Raw genomic sequence first — 17,761 nt, 5'->3', positions numbered from 1 at the left:
AGCTTGACAAGAGGATCGCGTGTGTAAAATCTGGTCTCAATCGGACTTCAAATCACCTTTCAACTGAGGTTTCAAAGTTACAAAGAATTTTCTCTCTCTAGCTCTCACTCTTTCTCTCTCTTCGTCTCTCTCAAAGTGGCGGCTGTCCTTTTCTCTCTATCTATTTTGGCTTGTGCGGCAGCTTCTTGTATTTATGCTTGAGAAACCCTCAAAGTTTATTCACTTGCACAAATGGGCTTGCCCACACACAAGTCCAACATTTCCTTGCCATTTTTGGGCACTCGGATCATTCCACTGTACTAACAGTTTCAGATACAATTGGAAGTGTCTATGAGAGATTGTGAGGAAATAAATAAACAAGATAGTGGGAATTCACCCAACTCCATGTCAAAAATTGATGCTTAAAAAAATTGCCACCTTGCTTATGAAGTATTTTCGAAGAGGGAGTAGTTGGTTGGTATGGAATCTTAGACTTAAAAAGTGAAGAACAAACAGTTCCACAGGGGCGTCAGATAAAATATACTGTTAATCATGAAATCATGCCATGTCAAAATTGTAAAGGAAAAGATATTGTCAATTACTGCTTCACAAACTAATGGAGAGCTCTAGACAGAATGAAGCTTTAGACGAAATTACTATACCACTTTAATTTTGTGAAGTAGGCTTCAAAAATCTTGATTTGGAGTTGTGTAATTGATCTCGACCATTTCGGTACCTGCACAAAGCAAACTGGAGCTTCTTTGTAAACATTACTCGGACAAGGAAGGTAAAGGATAAATTGGTGGAATTTGCAATCTTAACATATCCTTTATGTAGGAATCATAATAGGTATATATTCCATATCACGTGCTTCGTACGGAATTTGGTATGTTCAAGTCTTCAAGAATAGAATTCCAACACTTGATAAAACTTATTGTCATACACTTCAATCACAAGTTTTTCTAATGAATAAACGAAAATTTGTTCTCCACGACTTATCACCGAATTTTTTACAATCCTATTTTGCATATGTTGGAGTCGCAATCAAAAAACCTGAATTTATTCAATAATTCTAGGATTTTGTGAAGACACTACAACTCTAAATCCCAAATTCATCTTAAAAGAGTTAAAATATCATCAACTCTCAGTTGCGTAATTCTCACCCTACACCATCCTGACAGCATCGATCATACTCAGCACTAAAGCCATTTTCCAGCATGTTTGTAACACCTAAATGTTTAACTTTAACCTCACTTCCGTTTCTGTTTCCAAAATAGACTGATGGCATAGAAAAATCAGCAGCAAGATAACTATATCAACTGATAAAGGTCATATCTTCCCACACATTAGCCAAATAGTATGTAATTTAATTAGGCTAAATTACTAATAATTCCCTTGTAGTTTATCTATTACCATATAATCCTCCTAATGTTTCAAAATATCCAGTTCACTTCCTATTATTTCATGTAAACTGAAAATTTAATAGAAAATAGCCTATGTAATATAGTTAACTGAAATACCAGTAGTGCCCTTACTTAAATACTAATCAAATGACGATTTAACAACCTTGTACAAAATCATAGGGGGATTATGTGAATAAATACAAAAATTATAAGGGGGCAAAGTGGATATTTATGCAAACTATAGAAGTTTAAGTAGATATTTTGATTTCATCACGCGCACTTTTAGAGTATGTGTGGTCTAATCACCATAACTGATTATGTATTCTATCCATTTTCCACTTTATCTAAAATCACAGGGAGATTATGTGGCTATTTTGAAATATTAAAGGGGTCATCTAACATTATATAAAAGTATAGGGGATTATATGTAATTTACCCAATTAAATCTGTAACAATGAAACATTTTATTATGGTCATACTCAAGTATGTTTCTGTTACAGGAAAAAAATTGTTTCTCTCACAGGAATTCTTGGTACTACAAAAACTAATGTGAATTAAGGCATGATGAACTAGTTTAGGTGATCTAACATATACTTACATAAAATTATGTGTAGGCCTCAATTTCAATATTGACTAAAGAAAGGATGCCAAAACTTTTCTAGGAAGTTGATGGAAAGGATTAAAAAAATATATAAAGAATAAAATTAAAGCTAAGCTAATCTAAAAAAGTCGACACACTTTATACCCGTGTTCGAGTGCTCATGTCACGAAGGTAGTCGAACACTAACTTCTTAGTTTTCGGAAGCCCTATGGAAATTGTAGCACTTTAGGTAACTCCCAAAGTCATTTTCACTCTTTTTTTATCACAATCCCTATTTGATCATTCGGTCTTTCAGTTAGATTCAACACTGCATACGCAGTTGTGGAATTTACACCCTCAAAATCATTTCAGTTATAAAATGGTTTTCATGCACAACTTATAATTACCAGAATTATTATGGGGAGAGAAATTCATCTGCATCGCATTTGCAAGACGTTGACATTGTCTAGTCAATATGAGAAAGCCAGAGACTATGGCTTACCTAAAATTTTACCATAAAGTACTTTGATATTTAGTTTTTTAAGAAAAGAAATTTACTTAATGGCTACCTTGGAGCAATTATTTGGTAGTTCTTGAATTATGGAACCCGATGGTCTTCTCTGGCACCTTTTTAATGGTCCTGGCGAGAAAAAATTGTTAAAAGAAATATCAACAATTCCTCATATACATTCGCCTAGTTTTTTAAATCTTAGAAATAAGCTCTCTCGAGTTGGAATAGTTGGTGTGAGGACTTGATATTCCATTGTCATCTATAATTCCAATCACATAAAAGTCATTTGTTTACATGAAAAGAACTAGTAAATAATATAGTTTTTTGATAAAATGATTGATTAAGTGCTAACAAGATAGGAAACCCTAATACCATTAGCAAAATTCCTTTGAAACTTAGATCCTTCTGAATCACCTCTATAACTAAAGCTCTTGAAACAATGTTCGTGAATACAACTAACCATTTATCCTATGAATCAAAAAGGAAGAAAAATAGTTTTTAATAGCATTTATAAAATTTAAATCTATTAAATTATCAATTTAAGCCTAAAGAAGAAAATATTAGCTACTTGCCATGTGCACTTCGTTAGATTCACATGATTCATCTTAACTATATTGGTCGCTTTGGATGCTTCAACATTAAATCTTTGTTAGATTCACAATATTTTTGCCAAACTGCTCCAGGGAACATATCATAGTAAGCATCTTGATTTAGCAAATAGCTCTTATTATCAAATGGTTGGGATCCGTAAAAGATATTCAATGCCATCCTGCTAAGCTCCTCCGGAGCCGAATTCACAGGCACAGTAGTTGTTGTCTTATCAATAATAGTTTAGTCCAGATAATGACTTAATCAAGTCTTATTCAGCAATCGTCTCCTTAGTAACATTTGGTTGCCATTCTCTGGATGCTACCACAATCTCAGGATTAACAGAGCCACTTGGACTAGCTGAAGAGGAAGCAATATATGTTGTTATTGGCATCTGCCTGATTAACATATTTTGCCACTAGATATATCAAAAGTGCAATCTGAAAAAGAAACCAAAGTTTTAGTAATGACTGATAAATGCTCCAAAAAGATAAACATTTGAGCTCAGAACTTTGACAAATTAGTTGAATTTTAGTGCCTTTTCTTTAAGCCCTAATATTCTCCACCCTCAACTAATGTAGATCAAGAGAATCATTAGTTGTAACTTGAGAGTTACCAAAAGTCAAGCAACAAGTACTGGTCCAACATTTGAAAAGTACTGTTATAATAACATTTGAGCCAAGAAAAAAAAAAACATTTGAGCCAAGGAGGACTTTCTATTGGCTAATTCATGATATTCAATTGTCACATCAACTATATTATGTATTCTTCCCCAAGTGTCCGCTGCAATGTGCTATAATGTTTGACATGAAAGAAACTATTTCGGTATGGTCCATTGGAACAATTGCACAAAGGATCCCTAATGCCTCGTGTTCATTAAGGGGCATGCACATTATGTGCTATAAACATATTGGTAATTAAGGTGACCGTTTAGAGGATACTTCTATCACCTTCATGTTTTGTATTTTGAATTATTTAAAACCTAATGTTCTCAACTGTTTTCAGAACTTTGTCCCTCAAATTTTTGTTTTTGCAAAATTTGCTACTTAATTAATATTATCTTTTGGGTGATTTAGGAGAAGTTTTTTACGTTAAGTTGTCAAGCCATGCACCCCAAAAATTATTACGAGTATGAAAAAGGAATCTGGTGAATGAGTTATGTGGAACGTTTTCTGGGAAAAGCCTCCGTGAAAAGTAGCGATGTTTCTGGTGTGAATGATGCTGCTGATATGGCTGAAGGGAGTAGGATTCGTTAACAAATTAATTTGTTAATTTCGAGAAAATACTTGCACAGATTTGGCGCTGTAGGTTATGTCCTTTATGCAAATCATACAATTTACTGACATCTTCTAGTATAAAAAACGATATAAAAGAACCAAAAGTGGCAAATTCCATTAAGAAAACATTTTCATAATGAGCCTAATGCATTCATTCGTGTTAGAACCTAGTGCTATTGACTTCGGGTACTATTGTCAAATCCAACAATGAAAATAATCTTTGCTGACAACATTGCTCAAGCTTAGGCAATAACAAATGCCATTTACGTTAAAAATAAAAGATGCCGTTTACGTTAAAAGAAGGAAAAAACAAAAGGGAAAATCGCCATTTCGCCCTCAAACTTAATGATTTTATACTTTTAGTATTCCAACTATTATTTGTATATTTTTAGCTCCTAAATTGCTAAACGCAAGTACTTATGGTCAGTCTGTCAAATTAAATTGTTAACTCTAATGGAATGCAGTGCAAAACGATGTAAATTTGATCTCTTCTTCGTTAAATCAGGTTTGGTGACCACTATAACTATTTCACCACTAGTTAACTGCAATTAGCCACCAATTAGCCGTCATTGACCGAGGGTTGACCTTCACTTTATCATTGTCAAATTTTGATGAAATTACACATCCGGACCTCATTTTGTGCATAGATACCAAATTTGGACTCATTTTAAATGGATCGCACAAAGTGTTAGATCGTAATTCTATTATCATTTTATAGATCTTCCACCAAGTCTTTTGAGTTTTACAAAAAAAATGTTCCTTGAAGTAGCAAGAAAAAATATGATATGAAATAATCTAAAATTCATAATTCAACTTTGCACTATTGCAACTTTTTCTGGTTACTTCAAGAACCACTATATGTCAACTTAATTTGCCAATATTTTATCTGATGACGTTTTCATGTCATGATTGGTCCGAATATATGATTCATTTGTACGTCCTAATTTTGTTCAACTAAAAATCTTACAATTTGGGTGCTCCCTTTACTACTTCGGAAAAAAAAAACTTTTTAGTTTCATTCATGTATCGCACTTGATGCTCTATATGTTGACTTTAACCTTTCAAGCTAACGAAAAGAGTCACAAGTATACATTTTTGACAATTTAAGGGCCAAAAGGATACAACGAATATTTAAAGGGCTAAACGTTTGAGGGCCAAATGAACTTTTTGCACTAGAAAAAATTTTAGGACTTTCCACTGAAATTGGCAAACTTAACATCTAAACTAACCCCACAAAAGAACCCCCAAAAGGCGTTAATTTTTGGAGTCTCCTATGGAACTTAAATCCTAAACCCACAGACCCCAACAGATCGATGTGGGACGCGGGACAGGAAAACAAGGAGGTTGAAAAAATTGTAGGGCTCATATAATGAATATAATTTATATCACAGTATACATCACAGTGTACTATAAAATTTTGTTAGATATGATGAAAAATTTTATTTCAAACAAGTAGACAATAAAACAGTTCCCCTTCTAAATGCCCTCAGTTATATCCTCTCTCTCTCTCTCCCTCCCTCTCTCTTAATCTGCTTATGTTCTAACCACGCATCCACAATAATGTCGAAGTTGAATTAATCCCCACAAGTACGAAACCATTACTTGAAACACATGGATTTGTCACTATAGAACAATTGGCAATTTGTTTAGATGTAGTTTCATATTGCCCGCCCAATTTTTAGATGTTATGGCTAGGATACATGGCATGACCAACAAATGGCCCAGATTTGGCCAAAAATTTGACTTTAACACAATGAATGAAAAGAACTAAATAATTTTTTCTGGGGGAAAATTGTAAAGGTTTTATTGATCAAAAAATCAGTGAAGTTTGCACACAGAGGAAAAGTCTTCTTTTTTTCTCTATCAGACACTAACTATTTACATTTCCAGTCAACCTATACTTAACAAGTAAGAGAAACGTTCCACCCCCCAAACGAGCCAGAATCACGTTTTGGGCATTTGAAGTAATAGCTAACAAAATGCGAGTAGAAAAGCAAGGAATGTATCGGAACATAGCTGCATTCCTTGCCTTCCAAACCTGATATATGAAGAAAGACGAGGCTAATCCTTAAATGCACCCAGCAAAGTTGGTTGAATTCCAGTGATCAGCTTGTTAGATCTTTAATCCAACGTTAGATTCGCATGTGAATAATTATGAGTTACAGATTGTCAAATAAGATTAAATTCAATTAAAGTGATTAATTATGATTTGAGGTTTAATATATCTAATAGAATATGGGTTGTGTAGAAATTTAAGTGTTATTTGTATTTTTATGATGGATTGAAATAGGAATTCAAAAGATAACAAAAAAATTTTCTATAAGTAAGGTTATGGTTCTTAAGTCACATATATTATTATTGTCGTACTTTAGTACTACAGAACAGCTCTCTCTTGATATTTCATCATTAAAAAAAAAATACTAGAGAGAAACTAAAGGATTCTTTCAAAAGAACATCGAATATATGTTGATCTGGAAGATCGTCCTAAGACTTTAAGGATTCAAATATCAGTCAGTCAACATGAATCCAGGCACACTTTCACAATTTTGTTGTTAATTTATTTCTTACTAATTACCGTAAAAATTTTGACTTTAATAGGTGATAGTTTTCACCAGTAGTTCATATAAACAAGCACTAATAAGTGGTATCGGAGCTAAATAAGGCTGATGATTGAGAAATAATTTATGGTTTAGTAATTTCTGAATTTTCTGGATAAAATCAAGTGTACAAATTTATTGTTTATTATGATGCTTCCGTTGGCCGACATGATGCAAAATCAAGTGTACAAAATTCATTGTTTAGTTTTTTGGTTTCCATGTTCATTAAAAAAAAAACAAAAAAAAATTGAAGATAGAAAACGCCTACGTGAATAACTAGTTGAATTATCATTTTAGTTGGCTATTTGAAACTTTTAGTAATTACGATAACAAAAAATTTTAATTAGAAATTGAGAATTCTTAGTGGCTGTTTTTCACCTGCAAAAAATGCTACTGCAAAGAGCCATACCACTAGGAAGAAAAACCAGTTAAAGAGAAGAAATGATAATCAAAGACACAAGTCATTAATTTCATTCAGAGGGTCAAGTTACACACGCATTCCTGTAAATTCTCCCAATTAATTAGGCATGACTCTATTCTAAAACAAATTGAGCCAGCTAAATTGGCCACCAGAGGAAGGACTAAGTCCCTCCAAGGACGTAGCTCAGGGAGTCAGACCTTCCTAACCGCTATTCCTCTCCAAAATTTCTTGGAACATGGGCGAAGGTTATCTGGCCCCCTTCAAGTCTCTCAATAGATTCAATATCTCCATCCCCATCCCCTTTCTCCCAGTATAGGACCAATTGTAACAATGTCATACTAGTGATTCGAAAAAAAAAAAAAAAAAAGACTCTATCCTAAGATATTCACAACATTGACTAATTATTCTTTTATATGTAGCAAACGTAAATTACTGAGACAATCAAATACTCGGACCCACAAGAATTCTTAAAAGTGCATTAGAATTTAGAAGTGTATGGTAGAGGTGTCAAAATGGGTGACTTGGACGGATTTGGATTGGGTAAAATGAATAATAGGTATAAATGAATCAACTCATTTATGCCCATTTAATTAGATGGGTATAAATGGATAAGTCAAAAAATGAATTGGGTAACCCAATTTCTCATTTATAACCCATTTATTTTAACTTTTTGTAAACTCATTTAAATTCATTTTTGCAAACTAAGTTATCAATTTATACCACTCTTTGTACCCATCATTAGTTTTAAATATTTACTTATAATGTTCAATAAACTTAATTACCAATTTTTTTCATTTATACTCTATGTCACTAAATTACCTATTATTTAATAATTGAATAATAAGATTATAAAAATTTGAACTAAGTACTATAAAAATTAATATAAAAACTTAATCCAAAAATTTTGAACCCCTAACATTTTTTCATATATAAATTTAAAATTTCATTTTATAAAGATAAGAAAATAAGCTAAAATTTATCATAAATTGGTAATGCTAACAAATGAGCAAGTTAACAAACTAAGAGAAAATAAAATAATAAGATAAAACCAACAAATAATAATAATAATAATAATGAAACAAAAGTAGTTAACATCATAACAAAATGAAAAATTTGAAAAAAAAAATGGGGGAAAAGAAGAGATTTGAGGGGAAGAAAATTCTAAATGAGTTACCCAATAATACCCATTTAATAAATGGGTATTATTGGGTAACCCATTTATACCCATATACATACCCATCTATTCATGGGCGGGTATGGGTAAATTTAGTTAAGTGAGTTGATTTGCCACCTCTAGTGTATGGGGTCCCCTAAAATTGTCAATGAAAATAAGGATGCAGTTCACTCATTAGGTTCACCTTACTGCCAATACCAAGAAGCAACAGACAAACTGAAAAGGTGAATGAATAAATAGTAAGTAATTAGAGCTAGAGATGGATAAAAAAATCCTGGATTAAATGAAGCAAGAATACACAACCAAAAGTTCCAAAACCCGAGTCAGTTCAAATACTGTAATAGCTGATAAATACCTTATCATAATGTGATATTAAAGAAGAAAATTGTGTCAATAACTGAACTTTCAGAAACTTCTGCCTTGTCTGGTGAGCTACTAAGGTTCACAGCGAGAATTACCCCTACTTTTACATACATATTGGAACCAAATATCAGACAAGTGTAGAAAAATCAATGAGCATTCTTGTTTGCAAACTACAGAGTCTTACAAATAAAAACTTTATGAGATCCTCCATTTCCTCTCCAATTCGTAGCATATACGTCTCACACAGACACCTGCACTCAAAGGAAGTGCAGAAACTACAAGTACAAAATCCAGACAAGATATTAACATATAAAGAAAAAAGGCCAATCATACACAAAGCCATTTTACTCACAGGAAATGTGTATTTTCAAGCATGTAGGTGCATATAAAAACAGTACCTGATATAAGATCATCTGTGTAGTCACTATTAATTTTCCCATGAGCCATGGCACCAATCTGTTGGGAAGTTTTCAAAATTTTAGAAGTGGCCTACCAGAAAAAACAATAGTAAATCTAATTAAGACAATTAATCCGAGGAGACCTAAAGCCGTACCACAAATACAGGAGTGCAATCATTGCCCACATCATCAACATAGTCCCGCAACCTTACAGCATTTGGTGAACTAACAGAAAGCCCTGAACCATAAAACTTTTCTACATTGTCAAATAAACAAAAGAAAGATGCATTTTCCATAAAATGAGCAAATTCAACAGATTACCTATTATTCGAGAATTAACAGGCAAATGCTTGACCAAAGGGTTGTCAATCAACTGCATTAGTTTCTCACCCCCACCCCTAGCTTTGATACTAAACTTCTGCAACAACTGGGCTGTATCATTTATTAAAGTGATATGGGGAATGCAAATGAGTAGAATGAGAGTAGGTAGGTGAAAAGGGCACATATAATAAACATAAAACAATATAGAAGACTCACACATCATAGCACAAAATTTGCCCAATGTCGGTGGTATGTGTACATGTGGCTTGATTTTGATAAGATGCCCTAGATCAGTTTTAACAAACACAGCCTGAACCATACCAGCCATATTAAGTCGGCTGCCCAGTATATCAACGAGAATCTGGAGATACAAGATATAGCAAAATAGATGGTCAAGGTGAGCATGATTTTGAATAAAAGAGAAAAAAAACATGGGCTCAAGCAAGAACAGACTGATACATAGCACTTTATTGCCACAATGGGATCATTGGGAGATAGAACATTATAGATCCTTCACACACGGTCATATGGAAACAAAGTATGACGAGACTATACAGGCATTCATAGGTAGAACAAGAAACAAGGAAAACATTCCATGCAGAGAACTTAGAAAATCCAGATACAAAATCAATAGATTTTACTACTCTATGTCTTCACATATAAACCAGGCTGCTGTACTTTGCACCTTTTTCCTCTTTCTTTTTGTTTTATTTTATTTTTGGCCCTATGGAGGGCTCAAGGCCCAAAGCTATTCACAAAGATGTCGGTCTCAGCATATAGACCCCTCTGCATTCTGCTCAAGAAGGCTCCTTGATTTAAATGCTATACAAAAAAGATAAGAATCACCTGCAATGCAAAATATTAATGGAATGGAACATGGGAAAACATGAAAGCATGGAAGCAGCCGAAAAGTAACAAAATACCGGATACTACTCCCTCAGATGGATGTTCATTTATACAACCATAAACAAATGGAAAGGCCAACAATACACAAGATGTCAGATGCATTTATAATGTATTTAAGTCAGTAAAGAACAGGAATCTTTTCACTTCTAAAATGACCTACAAAGGAGACATTGCAAGTGGATGAATGCATTCTTAATGCTGTTGGATATGCACACCCCTATCTTCTCTTTACCTACTGGCTACTACTTTAGGTAGAAGCACCAAAAAAAAAAAAAAAAAACACACTCACACACACACAAACTTCTAATTCATTTTTAAGCTTTGGTCTTTATGAAGACTATGAAACTCGGATTAGGCAGACAACCCAATGAAAACCCTATAGATTACACAAAATAACTTAGTACCAAACCACGACGACACAGAGAGAGAGAGAGAGAGAGAACTTTGTCAAAGTCAAGTGTAATCAAGTAGGCCTGTCCAAAATGCTTTTCCTTCTTATCTTTATCTCCAAAGTCCTAGTCAACTCAGTCAGTTACGCTTTCTATTTTTCCTTACCCTAGGACCCTTTTCTCCAATCTAAGGGTCTCAACATTCAAAATACACGACAAATTCCAGAGAAAAATGAGCTCATAGTAGAAGTAATTTAATATTCTTTCTTTGACATCATTAGGCTGAGAGATTTCAGGAAAGCCACATGGAAAGGTATGTAAGGATCATGGAAAACCATAGAATTTGTAATCATGTTTAAATAGATTTCAAATTCCCATGCTTAAGAGATTTTATAATGCCAGAATTTTTAAAACCTGGAAACTTCATAGAAAATGGCAATGCAAATTAAAGAATATTGTCAAAGGAACACACAAAAGGAAGAGAACTTCTCCTGAATTAAGAAGTAAAACGATAATAAATGAATTCTATAGAGAAATAACTAATTTATTTGGTTATTCTTTGCCTCCATGCTCCATTACTTAAATAAAGGTTAGGTAAACTGAAAATATGCCTCGCTAATATATTACCATGACAGCAAGATTTAGACTACATCTATAAGACATGAAACAGCCAGGGATTGAAAACTGAGTAATGGTAAAGAATGGATCATCTTTAACAGGAAACATAGAGGAAGCTATGACTCAGAATGAGGGCTTAGCACTGTAACTCTCGTAAAAAACCCTTACTGAAATTTTGGTTGGTAAAAGACCAAATACTACAATATTAACTAAATCAGCAAGGCCCAGAGATTTTATGCAGGGAACTTGGTCATTTATAAGTTACTAAAGTGAAAAATAGAACATGGATGACAGACATAAAGAAATATGCACACCAGCACACGCACGCACGCACACCAGCACACGCAGGCACACACACCCACACACATATATATAATGCACACACCCACACACATATATATAATGCATGCACATGTATATGTACATGTATGGAGAGAGAGAAAGAGATAGTGAATATACAATTGTCGCTATTGGTGTATACGCAAATATATTATATAAACTTGTTTTTATGCCTCTCTCTATGTATACAAATATAGATTATTATGACATTTATAACATTTACAACTTTAAGTAGAAATTATACCTACCTCTAAATCTGCCGAGACTGATCAATCATAAGCAGAGACTGTGAAGAATAAAGAGCTCATAATTTTTTAATTACCTTCAAGAATGCTTCTGAAGAAAAACAACAAACAAAATTTGGAACAAGATTTCATACACATCTTCTACTTTGGATGTTGAATCTCAAACTGATTTCAACTCACAAGTACAATCTAAATGCAGGAAAAACATCGAATATCATTTGCAGAAAAAGAAACAAAAATGAACCATCTAGAGGGTGGTTAGCCTGCCTTAAACTTGGTAGAAAAAGGACCAAAAACAACACAAGATCATTGACTTTCCATATATAGTGGTTTAATTTACAACAAAGTTTAATTACAAATTGATTATCATAAGATTAAAAGGAAAATCTAGCCAACTTGACCAAGAAACTAAAGCCAAAGAAAGATGATCCATCAAAGGAATGGGAAACATTAAGTTTCTGAGGTTACATTCAACTGTATAATTATGGATCACATATTTGATTACCTAGATGCAACTTCAAGTTATTAACTTGTGTCTAATTTATCCTTCAATGACACCAGCCTATAATACAAAGAAACAGAGATGCATTTTTATAGTCAGACTAGAATCTCACAAACAAATAAAGAAAATAATTCTCTCAACCCTCAATTACACAACTCATAATCTTAAGAAAGAAAAGATACAGATGTATCTCTAGCACATGAACAGAGTAAAGTGAGCAAGCAAAGAGCAGATCGAGATCATTTTTGTCTAAACTGAGACATCAGAGTTTATAAAAATCAAATATAAAAATTCCATAAAAAAAACATGAGCAGATTGATAACGGATACAAAGGAATTTCCTTGAGATATTCACAGTATCATCTTCAGCAAGAAAGAATTTAACAGATGAAAAGCCACAAAACTACTAAACACTCTGCAAGTAATATCTTCAAGGTAAATTTCCAAATTCAACAACTATGTCTAGATCATAGCATTCATCAAGTACGAAAATTACCTCATGGACAATATCAGGTCTGTAATCATAAGGATTCATGTTCTTCTTTCTTAAAAAATCAGCATGCTTGTCTGGATTCAATATCTCGTATGTCTGAGGGAAAATAAAAAGAGAAACCAGCTTGAAATTTAATCATGCATCAAAATACAAGTATGAAAGCATCGAGCCTAATTATGTAATACCCTTTGAACAAATTGAAGAAAGCAAAAACAAAATAAATATTTAGAGAATGCAAAAGTTGAAGAGTATTATCCTCATCTACCCTTCCGACATAAGCAGGCACAAGTGAAGCTTTTTCAAGAACAAATGCTACACCAGACTTTGGGTGGTTGCTCGAAGGAACTGGTGGAATCCCTGGAAGTACATCCTCAGAGTCACCAGCTTTTGTCTCCTCTTTTCTGGCTTTTGCCATGTCTTTCTTCCTTTCCTCACCTTTGTTCACAGCATGTTCATGTTCTTTCTCTGGTTCAAGCTCTTTTGTAGAATGACTTAGAAGTTTCTCCACTGAACAAGGACGCAATATGCTTTTCCTCCGTCTTCTTTTTACCCTAATTAAAAAAATAATAAACCTCAAAATGGGAAACTCGCACACGGCAAGTACAACTGGAGAATAAAAAAACAGCAGGAAAACATGCAAAATAGAATAAGGCACATAAGGAATAGCATACCAAAACAGTCAAGATCTGCTATTAAGACAACTGGATACACTCTTCTCAACTCGTCAGAAATGCAGCAAAGGACCTCAGGTTATTTTAGCTTATCATTCTTCCAGGTTTCAGTTATAGTGGATAACATTACCATTCCAAAATTAAATTCAAAGAAAACCAGATCAATTAAATTGTGTGCATGTAAACCTGAGCTGCAGAAGGCTTGGGAGTTCATCAAGTTACAACTTACTCCTTGATCATTGTAAAGGAGGCTTAAGAAAAAAATTCCACTACCTTTATCATTCCAAATAGCTCTTATCTCTAGTATGCACATACTAGATAAAACAGATATGTATTAAGTTTCTTAGTAGAGTCACAAAACCATCTCTAACCACATCTATACAAACTGCATGTCAAAATTTGACAACCTAGCAATGTTTGCCAATGTCACAAAACATATAAAGTGGTCTTGCATTTATCAAAAACTTGATAAAACAATCCCAACTTGAAATTCAAGAAAAACTCTGTTAACAGTATAGATATAAAAAATGAATACTCACAGAGCATAACTCCAACAGCAACATAAGCAATTTTTATTAGCACTGAAAAAGATACTGTAAAATAAATAAAGTCACATTAAGAAATGGTAGAAACAATTTACTTATTCCAATACGACCAAATAATTTATCTATTCACTCCCAAAAGAATAACAAATATTGGTATCAAAAGAAGTTTAAAAAAAATGGTGAATGATGGTTTTTGGTGGTAGTGACTTGAAAAATAGATTATCAATCTACTCCTTATTTTGGAAATTCACTCCATAAAGATTCCTCCAGTGACTTGCGAAAATGACATTGAATTCAACTACAGACCACAAACAGGACAAAGCTCTCCAATAACGAATTTCAAGAGTAAGCAGTCAGTTACCAAAGACTCCGCTGATTATAGATAAGTCGATAAGGAAAACCTCGAGGCAGTCCATGTGCAGTAACCATCACTAGCTCTTTCAACTGCGCAAGAGATGCAAATAGTTATGGATCAACTCTTACGCATCATTAGTATCATGCAATGCTTCCCAGAGAATTAAAACCTCTCCATCTAATAGTTCAATGTGCAGCTCCTACATTACATTCTACCAAACTCTTATCTCAAGCAACATTGAGAACAACGTTAGTAGATAATTATACCAAAGTTCACTTTATCAGGCCAAAATTAACCAGTAAACTTCAGAGAAAGCAGGTCCAGTATGTAATGAAGCAAGTAAAACACGAAGGTATTGCAAAACTCTACCAAACCACTAACTTCTGAATAAATGACATTCGTACAAGTAGTTATCCTTGTAATTTTATACTCAATGAACTCTTAGTACATGCAAAAGCTTCAGAGAGAGTCAAAGAAAAGTGCTGAAGAATGTTTATCACTGTCTAGAGTAATAAATCAATTTTTTTCTAAATTAAAAAGCAAGGGGTGCAACCCTGGTTCAGTGACTTGGACGGGCTGTTCCGAGAAGGCGAGAACGAGTCCGAGAGGTTGATGCCGGGTGTGGCAACCCGTTTCATTACTCAAAAATTTATGCAAAGACAATGCCAATCAATTCCTCAAAGATAATGAAAAGTGAAATCCAATTGGAAAAAATCAATGAAAGAAAATTACACCAGAAACAATCAGAAACTAATCTAATTACCTGTATTTATGCCAAACCTGTCTCCTGAAAAAACCGTTGAAAGAACAGCAATTGGGAGGGACAGAAGAAGAAAGGGCCTGAGAAGGGCGACCGGCTTTGCTGGGTAGTGGCCGTCGAGTGAAAAGGTTTTAAGTTGTTAGCGAAGGCTGTGCAAAGGGTTTATGGGGGAATTTCGCCAATTGTGTGGGCTGACCGAGGCACTGTTTGGATTGAAAGGGGAGAGAAGGGAAGAAAAGGACTCTGGTGGAAAAGAATGGTAAGGAAAAAATGTAAAGGAAAGTGATTTCATCAATCTTGTTTAGATTAAATATGAAAGTGAAACAAAGAAAATATTGTAGATGGATATCATTGGATTATGGAAGGAAAAAAGGAAAGGAAAATATCACGTATTAGTGACAATTTTACCCATAATTTAACAAAGTCTAGTTTAGAAAAAATATTTTTAGCACTTTTCCCTCCTAGTTTTTGTTTCTATTTTTATTTTTATCATTAGGATGCGCGGGGTGTTTGGTACATGTAGTTAAAGAGAATTTTAAATTAGTTATTTGTTAGAATGCCAACGTTGGAAGAGTTGAAGGATGTGGCTTTCTTGATGTCCTGCGAAAAGTGCTGCTTGATCGGATGGGTTTGGAGCAGGTTTTTATCAAGGGTATTGATCTATCATTCATGATAATTTGTTACAGGCTATTCAGGAGTTCTTTAAGGGGGCCCAGCAACTAAGGAGATTCTCCAGTGCTATGTTAATTCTTTTTCCAAAGGTTCGTAGGGCATCTCAGTGGAGAGAGTTTAGACCTATTATCCTCTGTAATTTCACCTCTAAATTTATTTCGAAAATTTTGGCTATTTGGCTTAACTCATTGCCTCCCAAACTGATTTCTCCTTGGAAGTCCGACTTTGTTCCAAGAAGGGGTATAGTTGATAGTATCCTACTGGCGCAAGAATCGGCATTGGATTTAGATAAGAGATTGGGTGTTCGAATTTAATGTTAAAGTTAGATATGGAAAAAGCATATGATAGGGTGGAGTGAAATTTCTTACTTTTTATGATGAGACAATTTGGTTTTGCGGAGTGGGTCATAGATTTAATTTTCAGAACTTTGTCGAATAATTGGTTCTCAGTTTTGATTAATGGTTCTCCTGCAGGCTAATTTAAATCTTCAAGAGGTGTTCATCAAGGTGACCCACTCTCTTCGGCTTTGTTTTGTTGGTATCTGAATTCTTAGGACGGGGGTTACCAAGATTATTTTGCCAAGAGGAGAATAGATATTTTGTGTCTTCTAGGACTCGAATTCCCTATCTGGCCTTCACAAATGATATTTGATTTTTGCTAGATGCTCGAATAAGTGTCTCGAGGTGATGGTCTGCTTGTTTGAGCATTACCAGTCTGATTGCGAGCAAAGAATTAATGCAAATAAGAGTTCATTCCTGATCTCTAAGCGGGCGTCGGATGAACAATGTTCATTAGTGGCATCGAATTTACATTTCCAATAGTAAGGTTTCCCTTTTACCTATTTGGGCGCACCTATCGCTAGGGGTCGAGCTACCTGCATCTTATTTGATTCAATTGTTGCTAGAATGAGGGAAAGATTGATTCATTGGAGTGTGAAGCTATTGTTTCCTTGGAGTAAGTTGGTGCTGCTTAGACATGTGCTTAGTTCAATTCCTATGTATTTATTGCAGGTACTGTGAGAACTCGTAAAATTATTATTTTTCGACTCCTATTTTTGCTCATTTAATTATTTATTCAAATATTTGCTTCGATTATTATTTCCTAGCCTTATTAGACTTAAATACATGGAGTCATGACTTCATTATAGTTTTAAAGTGACTCGTTTCAAAAATTAATTTTTTGAAAACTCGATTAATGAAAATAGTGAAAACGTGTCTGAAAACTTTAGCCATTTAGGAGTACAATAAGTTCAAAACTTGGAGACATGTACAATGGTCCTAAAATAGGTAATTCTAGGTGTAAATACTCAAGTGATAGTTAGTGGTACGATCGTTATAAGAATTTCTCGAAAATTTCACTTTATCGCACCTAAATTGGAAATACGCGTTTTCACGCGAGCGCTTAATTGAGAGACTTTAGACCATTATTTTGGAACAATTAAGAGTGGATAATATTTATATGAATATAAGTGTACTAGAGGTTTAGTGCACTAGTAAAACAAATGCAAGAAGAATCGATCACAAAACGCGCGCGTACGCACACTATTGGAGAGTTGACTTTTGTACACTTAAAACCAAAATTTGCTAAGCTTCTCACGGAAGTTTTATCATCAGCAAACACTCCTTTTTCCTTCTCATTTGACCGAACCAACAGCA

General features: G+C 34.0%; 1 protein-coding gene across 2 annotated transcripts; it reads right to left on the bottom strand.

Moving 5' to 3' along the window:
* Positions 1 to 8,853: 8,853 nt before the first annotated feature.
* On the bottom strand, positions 8,854 to 15,689 carry LOC113689856 (uncharacterized). 2 transcript variants are annotated; one of them, XM_027207650.2, is made up of 9 exons: positions 15,438 to 15,689; positions 14,681 to 14,763; positions 13,369 to 13,654; positions 13,107 to 13,199; positions 9,829 to 9,973; positions 9,613 to 9,723; positions 9,447 to 9,529; positions 9,292 to 9,349; positions 8,854 to 9,168 (listed from the first exon to the last, which is right to left on the bottom strand). In XM_027207650.2, the coding sequence occupies exons 2-9, from the start codon at positions 14,746 to 14,748 to the stop codon at positions 9,089 to 9,091; spliced, it is 924 nt and encodes a 307-aa protein (XP_027063451.1). In that variant the 5' UTR covers positions 14,749 to 14,763; positions 15,438 to 15,689; the 3' UTR covers positions 8,854 to 9,088. The 2 variants fall into 2 exon arrangements, with proteins under 2 accessions (XP_027063451.1, XP_071906742.1); XM_072050641.1 differs by having other exon boundaries at positions 8,854 to 9,144.
* Positions 15,690 to 17,761: the final 2,072 nt, after the last annotated feature.

This window comes from Coffea arabica, chromosome 5c (genome assembly GCF_036785885.1).
Source record: "Coffea arabica cultivar ET-39 chromosome 5c, Coffea Arabica ET-39 HiFi, whole genome shotgun sequence".
Lineage (NCBI taxonomy): Eukaryota > Viridiplantae > Streptophyta > Magnoliopsida > Gentianales > Rubiaceae > Coffea > Coffea arabica.
This window is presented reverse-complemented; position numbering and strand designations above follow the sequence as displayed.